Source organism: Trachinotus anak, unplaced genomic scaffold (assembly GCF_046630095.1).
Source record: "Trachinotus anak isolate AG129_WGS33_773 ecotype Australia unplaced genomic scaffold, CSIRO_AGI_Tana_v1 ptg000026l, whole genome shotgun sequence".
Lineage (NCBI taxonomy): Eukaryota > Metazoa > Chordata > Actinopteri > Carangiformes > Carangidae > Trachinotus > Trachinotus anak.
Genome location: NW_027273877.1, coordinates 11,910,512 through 11,926,894, shown reverse-complemented (window position 1 = coordinate 11,926,894; position 16,383 = coordinate 11,910,512). Strand labels below are relative to the sequence as shown.

General features: G+C 42.1%; 3 protein-coding genes across 7 annotated transcripts in view; 2 read left to right on the top strand and 1 right to left on the bottom strand.

Moving 5' to 3' along the window:
• The window catches only part of LOC139609635 (protein NLRC3-like), a 243,837-nt gene that overhangs the window by 44,719 nt on the left and 182,735 nt on the right, over nt 1-16,383 (top strand). The gene's annotated exons all lie outside the window — the stretch shown is intronic.
• The window catches only part of LOC139609599 (protein NLRC3-like), a 362,291-nt gene that overhangs the window by 317,587 nt on the left and 28,321 nt on the right, over nt 1-16,383 (bottom strand). The window lies entirely within an intron of this gene.
• LOC139609629 (NLR family CARD domain-containing protein 3-like) lies at nt 3,842-13,934 on the top strand. Of its 4 annotated transcripts, XM_071464496.1 has the most exons (11): nt 3,842-4,595; nt 4,794-5,137; nt 5,235-5,397; nt 5,618-5,870; nt 6,095-6,151; nt 6,967-8,761; nt 8,876-9,049; nt 10,612-10,785; nt 12,032-12,205; nt 13,026-13,072; nt 13,170-13,934. In XM_071464496.1, the coding sequence occupies exons 4-11, from the start codon at nt 5,627-5,629 to the stop codon at nt 13,271-13,273; spliced, it is 2,769 nt and encodes a 922-aa protein (XP_071320597.1). In that variant the 5' UTR covers nt 3,842-4,595; nt 4,794-5,137; nt 5,235-5,397; nt 5,618-5,626; the 3' UTR covers nt 13,274-13,934. The 4 variants fall into 4 exon arrangements, with proteins under 4 accessions (XP_071320597.1, XP_071320596.1, XP_071320595.1 ...); XM_071464495.1 differs by having other exon boundaries at nt 4,552-5,137; nt 5,235-5,361; XM_071464494.1 differs by having other exon boundaries at nt 4,552-5,137.

The window sequence follows — 16,383 nt, the reverse complement described above, 5'->3', positions numbered from 1 at the left end:
GTTAATAAAATATCACTTTTTGAGCACATACTCCGGCCTGCTGATAATGCTTTTTGAAACATCTTTTTTAAAGTTTCCAGTGCCCGTACCATCATCTGCCCTTTGCTGAGAGAGGCAACACCACACCTGCCCTTTGTATGACAGTTGTTGAACATGATCTGGAGTCTCGTACTTTGGTTTATTTCCTGATTTATTTTGTAATTACTTACCTTTTGTGTTTTACTTCCTGTCATTAGCTCCATCCACTCTGCTCCATTTTAGTTTTAAACTCATCTCTTCTTCTCTGTTTCCTCCTCCGTCCTCTCTCCTCCAGAGTCTTCAGCCTCTAAAACAGAGACTCTCAGAAACGCTGCAGGACCTGTTTTATTTTGAAAACTACAGACATTTGGAAACAATGACATAGACACCCATGGTGGATCCTGATTGGCTCTCATCAGCCTGGACTACTTGGGCTGCACAATTCAGAAAATCTCAGGATTGGATTCAAAACTGATTGTGGATTCAATTCACACATGGATCTGATTCTAGATCGCTGTTTTCAGTCACTGTTCACATTTGTCTGTGGAGGACAATTTAATAGGAAAGAAAAATAAAATCTCACTGAATCAAATGTAGTTTACTACGACTCAGTGTCAACCTTGAGTCAGATTTATTTCCTCAGTCCACTCAGAGGAAAGGCAGCCCTGAGATAAATGGGAACATGTCTTCATACAAAAATAAAAACTGTTGCAAATAGAAACTGCAAAGTGCAAAACTTCAAATCACTTCAATTCAAACTTCACATCAAAATACATGAAGTAAAGTGAAACAAGAGCTGCCAGAGTTCACTGTAAAGTGCTTTCATCAGGTCAGAGACAAACTTTTTGGCGTGGTCAGATGTTTCAGAGTCAGGACCTGGATAAAGACCAGTTCAACGTCCACCACTATAAAGTAACTATAAAGTTAGCAAACAATAAAATAACAATTCAATGTAATATGAAGTGACTCATTCCTCGAGCTCACCTCTGCTGCAATCCTTCACTGGGCCCCTGGACCATGAGTCCCCGATGCTTCTTTGTTGGCTGAGAGCCGCTGCTTTGCTCAACTATGGAACGGAGAGAATCTCTGTGATAACATATGAAGATAATTAATCATATTTTTTATTTTAATTAACAATAAATTGACAATAAAAGAAACTGAATATAATAGTAATAGTAATAACTTCACACAATCAATTATTCTGGACAGGAAGTGCAGGTTTTGTGTCACCTCTTCATTGTGCCGTCTGAAGCCGATCCTGTAGCCCTCATCTAACTGTTCATCACTGCTCAGCCTGCCAGAGAAACTGAAGGTGGCTGCGCTTGCAACCATCTTGACAACACTTCAACACTTCAGTCAACAACACTGACAGCAACACTTCAGAAAGGTGTTTAAGGTCCTGTGTCCCCGTCGTTGTCCTCCATGTTTCGGTGCCAGCACTTTGAAAAAGCAAACAGGGAAAGCAATAAAAGGCACCACACCACATCCAGATATCCAGCTCCATCTGTTGTAACAAGAGCGGGAGAAGCCTTGAGTGTAGGCCCATCCTCAATCACCTGCCTGCTGCTTCATGTTTAAGTTGAGCTGGTCCTGTCCAAGCTCCTTTATCCTCTTTTCTCTTCCAGTGTGCGTCCTGTCAAAGGATGTTTCTGTACAGAAATCACTGAATTTTCTTTCTCCACGGGTCCACTTGATCTTGTGAAAGCTCCGGTCTAACAAGCAGCCGCAGTTGCAAATATGAAGGCCCATAGAAAACTGTCCAATCACTTGAAAAAAAAACTTAAAAACAATTCCAGTTGGCTGCTAATAAAAGACGGGGTGTCCACTGCGCACTTTGGTCACCTGTTCTCCAAAAGTTTGATGAGCCACGTACACACTCGTCTGGCCCCGACTGGAGGAAGTACAGGTGTTCACATGAAATTCAAATGAATACGATTTTAATAACATGTTAAATGATTAGATGGATACAGGGTGAAGTAGGATGAGTAAACAATTTGGACTTAACAACTACTTTTGCAAAATTAATTTAAGTTTAATATCACATGTCATGTGTCTTTCACATCTGGATAATTGACCAGAGGCCACTGTTTACAACAGTATAATACTGTAACATACTGTTCAATATTCATCCCTCACATGTGAACTCACAGTTACTGAGGACGACTCTTTTGAGTTTCTTTAACCTGCAAGTCAGAGAACTTTCCAACAGTTCATAAGTCTGTTGTTTTGTATCAACCAGTGCTCTTTTTTTTCTTTTTTATTGTTTGCTTGGTTTACAGGAGCTCATCGTCGGTGATTGAGGATATCAGCCAAACTCTGCAGTCGTCCTCTCTCACTGGTCACGCCTTCCTTCTCCTCTCTCTTTCTACCTGCCACTTTTGCTGTCATGCATTTCACATTTACTGCAAAAGGAAGTTGAGCCCCACAATGTGACTTTGGAACATGCATATATCCTCCTTCCAACTTCCCTATTTCCTGTATAAACTGCCGTTTCAGTTCCTGTAATCCTTGGGGCACAGCTTCATTTCTCCATTTAAGGGTAATGTCAGGAATATTTTTCACTCCTTTCTTCTCTTTGCTCGTGTTGTAAACTGACGAACAACTGACGGGTAACATCAGACTCCAGGAGTCAGGAGTAGGTTCGTCATGTCATGTGACTGACAGGCATCAGCTTGAGTGCTCATTGCAAGCTGACAGAGCAGGGGGAAGTAGAACTAAAACTAACCTCCCTGACTGAACATAACAGGATCACCTTAAAATCTTCCTTAAAATAACATGATGATTACTTCATGTTGTAGTATTTGAGCTTTGAGGTGAAATAAATTCAGTCGGGGTTGTTGTGTGTGAAATAATCAGCTGTAGCTTGTTTCATGAAGTCATTTTCTACAGGGACATTGTAGACAAAGAGACTGTCAGATGAAATCAGTGGACCTCAGTCCTGAAACAGTCGCCCATGCAGCGTGTGAGCTGGGCTGCTCTTCACTTCACTGCAGCTTCATGACTCCATCTAGTGGACTGATAGTAGAAGTACAGCAGCTGATGGCAGCTTCCTCCTCCTCACACTGCTGTCTGACTGAATTCAGCTGACCCTGATATGAAACAGGATTTCAGATTTCATGATGTGTGTTTCTCTCCACATGAAGGTAGAAAGTGTGTGTGAGCTGATGTGGATGTGAATCCAGCAGCATGGATCAGTGTGAGGACAGAGAGGAGGGGGCCCCTCCCTCTAAAACCACTCTGTGTGGGGGCCATGAGAGCCAGACCAGAGCTCAGAGGTGAGATGAGGATCTCTAACTGTCCATGACTCTTCTCCATGTCAGAGCTCAGCACTCACATCACTGCTCCATCATTATTCACACTTAAAGCTGTTTGTGTGCTGTGTTGAAGCCCAGAGCAGCAGCAGCAGGACACACCAGACTCTGCTGGACCTGGACCTGGACTTAGACCTGGACCTGGATCCAGCTGTGGTTTAAATATGGAGACAACTTCTCCCATGTTCAGTCTCTGCTGGAGGACATTCATAGTGTCGACCTAAGTTGTTCACATGAAAAGTGACAGAAATAATCTGAGTGGAGAATGAAAAAAGAGCTGAGAGAGAAGTTCAAACCCCGCCTACTTACTAACCTGTACACAGCTGACCAATCACTGAGGGAGGTGGGTGTTTCAGACACTGTTTGACCACCTGACAAACACCTCTGATGGAGTGAACTGATCCCTTAAACTGCTCCTGATTAGTTTTTCAAGGGACAAACGCTGGGACTGCTTTTGGATCTGCTGATAAGACTATAACAAGTTCTTATAGTACATCCATCGCTCTCATTGCCCAAAGGCAGGATGGGAGTGACACTACTGCGCAGTCTCTATGGGCCACATAACGCGGAAGTAACCCGGAAGCCATTTTTAGATCCGGTTTGCTGTTCTTGTAACACATCCATGGTATTTATACATCCATGGTTTTCCACCCACTGCCCCCCCACACACAAGCCTCCCTGGGCTCCTCCTGGTTGAAGTTTAGTTTCTCTTCTAACGAACACTGAGACGCTGATTATTATCTCCACCTGAAGGTGATGTGAGGAGTTTTCTTAATGTTTGAGTCGTTAGCACCTGTAATGACCTGAGTTCCAGCAGAAACAGTGGAAGTTATCGTGTTATTATGACTCAGTAACAGTAAAGTCTGGAGCAGCTTTAACTCTGTCCGCCATGTCGGGTCCATGTTCGCAGTAGAAGCGGTGGAATGAGAGCAGAAGCAGAGAGGTTTGATGGTCAGCAGTGAAACACAGAGTCGTTATCACTGTGTTGCTCCACATGCTGATGACTGAAGGCAACTGTCATGGCTGAATCAGCCTGTGGAGGAGGCGGACATGCCCCGCTGCTCTCACGCTGTCCGAGCCCACTAAAGGCGGCCTGAGCTCGGCCGGACAGCCGCTGGAGAACAGCTGCATGTGACGTTTACTCTTCAGGGCTGATGTGGTTAAAGACGAACCACATCATGTTTGTCCTTTGACTATAGGACTCAGTAACTCAGCTGAAGAAATGAATGAGAGGAGGAGCAGCTGGACCCTGTCTCTGTTTCCCTGGTAACTCATGTCTGTAGTTAGAGTCACTGAAGGAAACTTTGGAGGCAGTTATTAGGAATTTACACACACATTAACATTCAATATTATTAATTACTAAGTATTATGAAAAAATAAGTAACTCAGAGTTGAACCAGTTATTTGATCAGCAGCTGATAACATAAAATGACTTTGTCTGGAACAGAAACTTTCCTTTGACAGGGCTCAGTCAGTGGAAATGGAGTCCTCCACTTCCTGTTTCAAGAGCTGGAGCTGATGGGGAAAAACACTTGATAACTGGTGGTGTTCTGGTCTGACTCAGAGACAAGCATTTGAAATGATTCATGTCAGTATATTGACATAATCCAGAATTTTTCTTTAATGAGAATTAAAAAAAAAAAACAAGGCCCAGAACCATAAAACCATATGACAGGTTTGACTCTTCTTTTGCAAAGAAATACTGTTTGTTAAATAAGATCACACATGAGCTCGACGTCTAAAAGCTGTAAAAATAAATTTAGCTGAGATACCTAAACACCCAATTCAACTGAGAATCACCAAACCAGGTGAGTGAACTGAGCTGTACCTGTTAAATCACTTTTAAACCCACACACCACAAACTTGTTGTGAAGTGTCTCAGCTGTTCTCTCATCAAACCCACAGCCGACGCTGCAACGTCTGAGGAGCAGGATGAAGACTGAGTCTCAGTCTCTGTCTGCTGTCGGCCGTCACTGCTGTGAGTCAGACCGATGTGGGACCTGAATTTGTCCTGGATGAAGTTGGAGAGCAGGTGGCTGCAGTTGGCTCAGTTTAATCTCACAGATCTGTAAGATTCATTGATAATTGTTCACCAGGTCGACAGTCACTGATGACAAAGGTTTTTTACTGATCTGTTGATGCATTTTACAATCTTTCATCCCTTCAACATCAACATCAGCTCAGTGCAGCAAACAAACATATCAGAGCATGTAATATGATCATCTGAGATTTTTATTCTAGGTTAAAGAGTGTGTTATTGAGCTGTAAAAATCCTCTGATGCTACCAGGGAGAAAAGATGGAGGCGTCTGTGAAGGAGCAGCTGCTGGAAGCTTTGCAGGATTTGGGAGCTAAGGAACTGGAACTCTTCCAGTGGGACCTGCAGGATGCTGAGTTACCCGATGGTTTCCCTGCCATCAAAAGGTGCTATCTGGAGGATGCAAGCAGACCGCAAACAGTGAATTTGATGGTCAACATGTACACTACTCAACATGCTATGCATGTGGCAAAGTGGATTTTAAAGAAGATCAAAGGCAATGAAGGTCAGTCCCAGGAAAAGAAAAACATGATATACATGTCCCATTATGGATAAACAACAGTATCCAATAGATTTACAAACACCTGAAATGTATTCAAAGCTTAAGCTGTTTCATTTCTGGATGTCAGAACATATTTTATTTTTAAGCAATGCAGGTATAATGAAAATGGACAATGCATATTTTTTACAAATAACTATTTATCATATAAAATCACTGTCCCCCAACAGGAAAACAGTCACAAGTTGGGCCTCAAGATTCGTCAGCCCGTGCAGCTTCTACAGCAGGTAGCGTTCAACAGGTTTTCTGGTGGCTTGTCAGTAAGGCACAAACATTTCAGGTGCAGCTTGGATTTTACCATGAAAAGTTAACTCCATGTGCGTTAACCAGCTTTCAGTTGTTGGACTGTCATGTTGAGCTTCCAGGAAATTCACTTTTGTTTTCATTGTGATTTCTTCCCCAGAATCAGCCACGTTAAATACAATGGACTGGCCACATAAACTAGGCCTGACTTATCATATAATACTGTCACATTCACACAGCAAATAGTTGATAATGTTTGGCAGTATTTACCCCAGACGAACAGTTCTTCATGTCCTCTGCAACATTATCACGTAAAGACACATGTCCTAATATCTTAGTATGAAAGAAAAAACTGCACTGTTAAAGAAAAGTATATGCAAAAATAATGAAAATTTATGGTAAATTATTTTTAAATGCAGAAATTAACAAAAATTCATGAGTCAACTTTGAGTTTGTTGATATTTTTGCTGAAATGTACTCTACTGCATCTTTTGTTTTTAACAGGGTACTCAGTTTCATCTTCTATGTTGTTAAAGTCTTTGATATGACCCCCTAGACATTTCATATGGATAAATTATGGATAAACTTATTACAAAAAAATGACATTTACTTGCCAGTAATGTTGGCAAGTAATGGAAATGGCAGCTATTTAATTTTTGAGTTGCTAATGTGTTTTAACAAAGGAGTAATACCCAAGGAGGATATGTGCCAATTTAGTATGTAATTTGAAAGATTTCTCTAAAATATGCAGTATCTGCTGTGCTATTAAATGTTTTCTTATTATCTGTTGTTCATTCAGTGGCTCTTAACAAATGCCAGCCCAAACTCAAATCTAAGATGAAAAGGAAGTTCCAGTGTGTGTTTGAGGGAATTGCTAAAGCAGGAAATCCAACCCTTCTGAATAAGATCTACACAGAGCTCTACATCACAGAGGGAGGGGCTGGAGAGGTCAATGATGAACATGAGGTCAGGCAGATTGAAACAGCATCCAGGAAACCAGCCAGACCAGAAACAACCATCAGACAAGAAGACATCTTTAAACCCCCACCTGGAAGGGATGAACCAATCAGAAGAGTGATGACAAAGGGAGTGGCTGGCATTGGGAAAACAGTCTTAACACAGAAGTTCACTCTGGACTGGGCTGAAGACAAAGCCAACCAGGACATACACTTCACATTTCTATTCACTTTCAGAGAGCTGAATGTGCTGAAAGAGAAAAAGTTCAGCTTGGTGGAACTTGTTCATCACTTCTTCACTCAAACCAAAGAAGCAGGAATCTGCAGGTTTGATCAGTTCCAGGTTGTGTTCATCTTTGACGGTCTGGATGAGTGTCGACCTCCTCTGGACTTCCACAACACTGAGATCCTGACTGATGTGACAGAGTCCACCTCAGTGCACGTGCTGCTGACAAACCTCATCAGGGGGAACCTGCTTCCCTCTGCTCGCCTCTGGATAACCACACGACCTGCAGCAGCCAATCAGATCCCTCCTGAGTGTGTTGACATGATGACAGAGGTCAGAGGGTTCACTGACCCACAGAAGGAGGAGTACTTCAGGAAGAGGTTCAGAGATGAGGAGCAGGCCAGCAGGATCATCTCCCACATCAAGACGTCACGAAGCCTCCACATCATGTGCCACATCCCAGTCTTCTGCTGGATCACTGCTACAGTTCTGGAGGATGTGTTGAAGACCAGAGAGGGAGGAGAGCTGCCCAAGACCCTGACTCAGATGTACATCCACTTCCTGGTGGTTCAGTCCAAACTGAAGAATATCAAGTATCATGGACGAGCTGCAACAGATCCACACTGGAGTCCAGAGACCAGGAAGATGATCGAATCTCTGGGAAAACTGGCTTTTGAGCAGCTGCAGAAAGGAAACCTGATCTTCTATGAATCAGACCTGACAGAGTGTGGCATCGATATCAGAGCAGCCTCAGTGTACTCAGGAGTGTTCACACAAATCTTTAAAGAGGAGAGTGGGCTGTACCAGGACAAGGTGTTCTGCTTCGTCCATCTGAGTGTTCAGGAGTTTTTGGCTGCTCTTCATGTCCACATGACCTTCATCAACTCTGGAGTCAATTTGATGTCAGAAGAACAACCAACATCCCTGTGGTTTAAACTGTTCAGAGACAAATCCAAACTCTTCTACCAGAGTGCTGTGGACAAGGCCTTACAGAGTCCAAATGGACACTTGGACTTGTTCCTCCGCTTCCTCCTGGGTCTTTCACTGCAGACCAATCAGACTCTCTTAAGAGGCCTACTGACACTGACAGGAAGTGGCTCAAAAATAATTCAGAAAATAGTTCATTACATCAAGAAGACAATCAAAAAGACTCCCTCTTTAGAGAAAAGCATCAACCTGTTCCACTGTCTGAATGAACTGAATGATGGTTCTCTAGTGGAGCAGATCCAACAGTCCCTGAGATCAGGACGTATCTCCACAGATAAACTGTCTCCTGCTCAGTGGTCAGCTCTGGTCTTCATCTTACTGTCATCACAAAAAGATCTGGATGTGTTTGACCTGAAGAAATACTCTGCTTCAGAGGAAGCTCTTCTGAGGCTGCTGCCAGTGGTCAAAGCCTCTAACAAAGCTCTGTAAGTGTATAGATTGTCAGATTTATTCATCGTTATATAAAGAGACTCATATCTTTTCAACTGCAGAGGAAATAAATTCCACTCTTCTTTAATTCCTTGTTATCATCTCTTCAGACTGAGTGGCTGTAACCTCTCAGAGAGAAGCTGTGAAGCTCTGTCCTCAGTCCTCAGCTCCCAGTCCTCTAGTCTGAGAGACCTGGACCTGAGTAACAACAGCCTGCAGGATCCAGGGGTGGAGTCACTGTCTGCTGGACTGATGAGTCCACACTGTACACTGGAAACTCTCAGGTCAGACCTTGTTTTAAATGACTGTAAGCATTTCTCAAGTCCAGCAATGCTGACATTAGAGAGTCCATACAGTTTATTTGAGTTCCAGAGTTGATGGCCAACACAGCTGAAGGCTCCGAACCCCATGGTAGTCAGATAAGCAGGAGATACACTGAGATTAATAGGAGAGGAAGATCCAAGAGTAGGGGCAGGTGTGCAGATATGGAGTAGATGAGACACATAAGGAGGTGCCAGGTTGTTGCAAGGTTACTTGAAGCAGAATCTTGAAATTAATATGGTGTTTGACAGGGAGCCAAAGCAATTGCTGGAAGACAGGTGTAATATGTGAAGTTTATGGAGGAGTTTGCGAGGAAGACCAGCGAGGATAGATTCACAATAATCAATCCAGGTTGTGACTGATGAGCATACAACACTAGCAGTGACCAGTGTAAGCAATTGATATTTTGTATATGGAAAGATGCAGCCTGGGTGATGTTATTGACATGGGCTTCGAAGTGCAAGGTGTAACTTTTTAACTGGGATGCAGGAGGAACTGTGACATTGTCAATAACTAGAGATAAACTGTCAAGTTTGGCTAAGGTAGTTTTGGTACTAACGAGGAGAACCTCGGTTGTATCACTGTTGAGTTTCAGAAAGTTAGAGGACAACCAGGAGATCATTTCCAGTAGACAATCAGAGAGGGAAGATGGTGGAAGGGTGGACTTTGGATGAGAAGACTTGAACAGCTGGGTGTCATCAGCATAACAGAGGAACTGAATATTACATTTCCTAAAAAATGTGTCCAAGAGGCAGAAGGTGGATGATAAATAGGTGGGAGCCTTATGTCAGAGCTAAGAACTGGGCAAGCTTATGATCAAAAATTGTCTAACCAAACAAACTGAGTGTGACCAGATAGATATGATTTAAACCAGGTGAGAGGGATGCTAATGATGCTAATGGCTGCTAATTTCTCTTGGAGAGGAGCGATAAGAGATTGTGTCAAAGGCTGAGCTCAAATCAAGGCGCACAAGTATGGTTAACCCCAGAATCAGCTGCCATTAACAGGTCTTTGGTGATTTTGATCATGGCTGTCTCAAACTGACTTTTCCTGAACTTACTTCTAATCTAATGCTACGCAATACAAATAAACATTCAAAGGCCATGAAACTATAAAATGCTAATCAAATAACTGCCATAATGTTAACCCAATAAAATAATGTAAGGTTTTAAAGTCCATTCTTTAATTCGTAGTGTTTCTCTTTGTTCTCATCGTGGTTTGAAGGAAAGAGCTCTGCAGACCACAAGGGTGGGGTTATATAACATCTTGGGTGTGGTCAATAGGATGACAGGTGATTTCAGGTAAGGCGAGGTATTAAACTTGTGATTGAACAATTACATTAACCCATGTTTTAGCTTCTCCTCTCAAGATAAACCCAGGCGGTAAACAGGATTTTAAGTGAATCAGCTTCCAAATGATCAGCTGCTCTGCATTTGCTGTTAGTTTGCTTCAAGCTGTAGAGCAAACTGAGATTTTTGTTCCTTTTAACACTTACATGTCCTCATGTTCATTTTTTCATTGTCAGTCTGCGCGCCTGTGAGCTCTCAGAGAGAAGCTGTGAAGCTCTGTCCTCAGTCCTCAGCTCCCGGTCCTCTCGTCTGAGAGAGCTGGACCTGAGTAAGAACAACCTGCAGGATTCAGGGGTGGAGTCACTGTCTGCTGCACTGAGGAGGTCACACTGTTCACTGGAAACTCTCAGGTCAGATGAAGTTACTGTTTGTTTGAAATGACTGGAAATATCGAGTATATCAAGTCCAACACTGTTGACATCAGGGAGGGCCGTTCACTTTAAACAGCTTCTCTAATGATTTTTCACATTTTTAAATGTTTCAGTCCATTTGTCATCTTCAACTTTATATTCTGTAGAGCACACATATATGAACTCTGGTTTAGTTATATAAATTCATTGATGATGATTTATAATGTGGTTTGGATGATTACATGTCAGTGTTAATGACGCCAGTGAAAGCTAAATCATTCACTGACAACCTTTTTTTTCAGGACTACAACTAAATAATAGGTAATGAGAACTATGACAAAACACGTTGTATGTTTTATCAACCAATAAAAAGTAATAACTTGAAAGACAAATGGACAAATGAACTAATTAATAATACTAATACCACTGGTTCATAATAATAATTTGCACAGTTTTATTTAATGACCTGCCTTTATCTGTGGAATCACTGTAGTTTCTGCCTCTGTCAGTAATTTTCTCTGACGTTCTCTGAAGAAACACATTTCTGGACTGAATCTAAAGTCGACTGAGAAACTTCATACATAATTACTACATCCTTAAGAGATGTGGATGTAATGTCAGCGTCACTGTCAACTGGATGTCTTTGAATGTTGCTGTCAGGAGGAATAAGTGAATTCAAGATTAATGTCTGTCGTTCAGCCTCAGCTCAACCTCTCTTAGACTGAACTCCTACTCATCATGGCCACTTTCTCCATCACAATGTCAATATCAAAATCACCTCTTCAACTTATCCCAACCATGAAACCTGGGCGTCATGTTTGAAGAGCAGCTCTCCTCCTCTGACCATGTTGCTTCTGTCTTGTGGTTGTGCTGCTTCGCTCTATACAACATTACTGGTCTGACCTGCCTCAGTATCGCACCCAGCTCTGGGCCCAGGACGTGATTATCTCCACCATGACCCCTGCAGATGCTCCCCTGGTGGACCTCCCTGTATTTATATAGCACTTGTACCAAAGGCACTTTACATGTTGCCTCTCATTCATCTATTCAAACTCACTGATGGCAGGGACCTACTTATGCAAGTTCAGGTTTTTGCCCAAGGACACAGAAAAAATATCTGTTTAATATTCTGCCCAGTTTTGAAATGCAGTGCTGTTAGTTTGTTGGGAACTGTGAAGCAAACTGAGGTTTTTGTTCCTTTTAACACAGATATTGTTTGTCCTCTTCTTCATTATTGTCTCTTCAGCCTGAGTGGCTGTGAGCTCTCAGAGAGAAGCTGTGAAGCTCTGTCCTCAGTCCTCAGCTCCCAGTCCTCTAGTCTGAGAGAACTGGACCTGAGTAACAACAACCTGCAGGATTCAGGAGTGAGGCTGCTGTCTGCTGCCGCCGCAAGTCCACAGTGTTCACTGGAAATTCTCAGGTCAGGATTCATCAACCTGTTTAACTGATGACCATGTAAAACCTGATTTGCATTAGCGAATATTCATCCAAACTGTGTAGGATTTTGTTAAACAGTCATTTCTAGACTCTGAAAATTACTTTATGTGGAGTCTGTGGAGATTTTTCATCTATTTCTATATTATTATTATCATTATTATTATTATTATTATTATTATTGTTCACCTACTGATGGTCAAGATGTTTTCCTAAATGTAGTTGTAAGTAGTCGTTCACATGTATTTAACCTCAGTGGGACAGGCGCTGCAATACAAAGAAAGAGTACCTGCACACTAAATTCACAGCTCCCCTTTGTTAGCAGAGGTTTGAGCAGCAGGTCGTTACTGTTGAACTCATTTGCTCACAGTAACCAAGGAGTCTCACAGTCTTCATTTTGATAAGATACGGAAGAAGAATTTCCAGCAGTTTGAGCCTCCTGCTGTTTGATCCTCTCCTACATGTGTTTCTGACTGTCTCTGGTTTAGTCTCTTCCCTGACATGTGAACATCTGTCAGATTTATTCATCTAACATATCAGAGACTGTGAAACTGTCGAGCAAAGTGAAAGACTCTAAACTCAACATACAGGAGGGAAGCTTTAAGGATTGTGTGTCTTCACAAATGATGAAATATTTTCTCTGTATAATGACAAGATAAAGACTCCACTACCTTTCTCTCTGTGGTGACTGTACGTCCATACATACAAGCCTACATCTGAAGAGAGTAATAAACCATCTGTCTTTAAAAGCAGTGTAATGTCTATGTTTGCATGCTGAATGTGAATGTGCCCCCTCCCTCTTTCAGGGTGGAGCCTGGTGGAGTCCAATGGTTGAGACGAGGTCTGAGGAAGTGTAAGTGTGTTTTTCATTTGATTCATGAAAACGAAACAAGACTCAGTCACAACAGATCAATAACTCCACCTGTGTTGTGTCTCGTTGTCTCCATCAGATTCCTGTGAACTCACACTCGACACAAACACAGTGAACACAAAGCTCCAACTGTCTGACGACAACAGGAAGGTGACACGTGGAGGAGCATCAGTCGTATCCTGATCATCCAGACAGATTTGACCACTGGGCTCAGCTGCTGTGTGGAACTGGTCTGACTGGTCGCTGTTACTGGGAGGTGGAGTGAAGTGGAAGGGTTTATATATCAGTGAGTTACAGAGGAATCAGCAGGAGAGGAAACAGAAAAGACTGTGTGTTTGGAGAGAACCATCAGTCCTGGAGACTGTACTGCTCTGATCAAGTTCACTCTGTCTGTCACAATAAGAGAGAAACATCTATCTCCTTCTCCGTCTCCTCCTCCTTTGTCCCCAACAGACAGAGGAGAGTAGCAGTGTATGTGGACTGTCCTGCTGGCTCTCTGTCCTTCTACAGAGTCTCCTCTGACTCACTGATCCACCTCCACACCTTCAACACCACCTTCACTCAGCCTCTGTGTCCTGGGTTTGGGTTCTGGTCGTCTGGCTCCTCAGTGTCTCTGTGTTCAGTGTAGTAGAGAGAGTCTCCTCCTGTTAGAGAAACTCTCTCACTGTTGAACAGATCGTTCAGTCTGTACATGTCTCTTTCACTCACTAACATGTTTTCACATTAATGTACTGAACAAGTTTGTTTATGAACTATTGTAAATGTTACAAATATTACAGGATATATATATTTTTGATAATCTGTCATTTATTTATCCTTTCAAATTAAAAGTATCACTTGTGAATGTTTGGTCTTTCTGTGAATCTCAGGACTACTCAACTGAAGAATGGAAAGTTCTAAGACATTAGGTTTTACAGTGACTTGCAGCTTGAAGTGTAGCTCTTGGATTTTTACTTACTACTGAGAGCATGTCTATAGACTAGGGTTGTCACGATACCACAATTTCAGTAGTTGATACCAATACCTGTGATTTTCCACGATTCTCGATACTAATTTGATACCACGATTAAAAAAAAAAAAAACAGAACCCATGTACTTTTAAATTCACTAATTTATTGAAAACTGCTTTAAACTGTCAAGTATTTAATACCACTATGAAAACAAGCAATACTGTGCTTTATGGTAATAAATAACAATATTCAACTATTTACATTCAAAAAAGAACAGCAGTGGCATGGAGCCTTCAAGTATATAAAACAAACAATATTCTTCTTATAAATATGCAGATAAATAACTAAACTACAGTGGTGTGGAGCCTGATCTCACATAACTAAACTCTCTAACACCAGGCACTGTTTGCATGTCGGCTTGTTTTTGTCTAGAATTGCTCCATATTCATCCGCCTCGAATGCAAAATATTTCCACTCTTCGTACCTGTGTTGTGCTTCCATTCCCACCTGCTGAAGCCATTGTTACTGTTATCCACAGACTGTATATAAAAGTTGTTAGCTCAGCAGTGTTATCTCACTGCTCTGTGCTGCTCACACGTGTACACTGCCCCCGTCACTTCTGCCAAGAATCGACGCGGCTCGCCGAGGGAAAGTTGAATATTCGGTTCTGACGGGACCAGAAAAAAGAAAGGTATATAGTGTTTTTAGTGAGCAGGAGACCAAGACTTTGATTACACAGTGAGAACTTAAGACAAAAAATGGAAAATAACTGTGGCTGTGTTGATATGAAGTGCCTGGGTACAGAGCTCTCACTGACCTATGAAATCCCACTCAAAGTCTGTGAGGTTCTTCAGAAGAGTGGAGACGTGGGGACTGACTGTGACAGACTTCTTCTGGACGACTCTCCCAGTCCTCTTGGAGACGACCTCGCCCCGGCTGGCCTTTGTCCCTCTTTCTGGGTTGATTCCAATGAAGCGCCTGAAAAACACAGCGGTCTGAAATTAGAAGGTGGATAGAAAGACAGTCTGTAACTATATGAAGTGGTCAAGAAGTGAGTGTTCAAGCTGCACATGATGCATGTGAAAAGAGAGAGGGTGGCACCACAACAAAAATCTAATTAAAACATTAACCTTAATACAGACTCCCACATTTCTTGTGCTCATACGTATTATTGTAGATTTTGATACAGACACTCAATGTGAATGTGAAGAGCAGAGGAGTTAATGTGTTATTACTGAACTCTGACTGTAGACCAACATCATCACATACAATCAAACAGGTGACTGGAATTACCATGATGCTGACATTAATTCTACTCTAACACCACACAGGCCCAACCACTGCTCAGGTGCTGGCACAGTTTCTCCAGCAGGCTCGCTTGAACTTGCAGTGTTGTTGTCACTTTCTATATATTTTTTACTTCAAATTCAAAATAATAACAGAATAATTCAAAAGTTTGGTTTAACCTGCTCTACTAAAATATTCTTTAAATGTTAGAGACAACTAAGGTCACCCATTCAGGTGAAAATGCAAGAAGAAGAGAGCAAACTCCACCAACCATGAGCACAAAATGATTTCAGCTGCAAACCAGCTGGAAATAAAACCCCAATGTGACTTATCATGAAACCTTTTGTTGAACTATTCAGAAATCAGCCTTACCTACAACATAATGATGACCTGCAGTCACAAGTGGACCTCATTAGCTTTGTGACGTTACTGATCAGTTCCATTTTGTTTAAAGCTGACGATAGTCAGCAAACAAAATGCCAGACAGATCAAATGTTTATTAACTTACCTCACGACTTGCTCATAAAGTGCAGGGTTCAGATGGAGAATCCTCCAAAAGAACCTCCAGAGCTGGTTTTACCCGCTCCATGGTCAGCAGGTCTCGTCATGAAATACAGTAGCATCCAGTATTGGTGGGGTTCTCTGCCGTCGACTCAAACACCATCCCCACAATGCAATGCGATTCACAGTATATTACAGTATTTCATGGAAAATGGTAAATATTGCCCATCATGCATTGTTGTTCTCCCGACAGCAGAGATTGGAGGGGACAGGACATGTGGAGGTTGGGCCTGTTATAATACCTCCACCCAGTCCTGACTGTAGCATATAGCTGTGGAGAACAGTGGGAAATAGACAGAGGGCTCAGTAATGACAGGACATAAAGCTTCACTGCAGCACTGCACAGTTTTAGTTGTTTTTTTAAAGAAGACATGACGTATAAATCTGCTTCTCAATGAGAGAAAGTGAACGTAATAACTTTATCTGATGAGTTGTAGTTTTCTGTCACATGCAGCATCCATATCTTAAAACTGCCTAAAAGATAATTTAAACTTA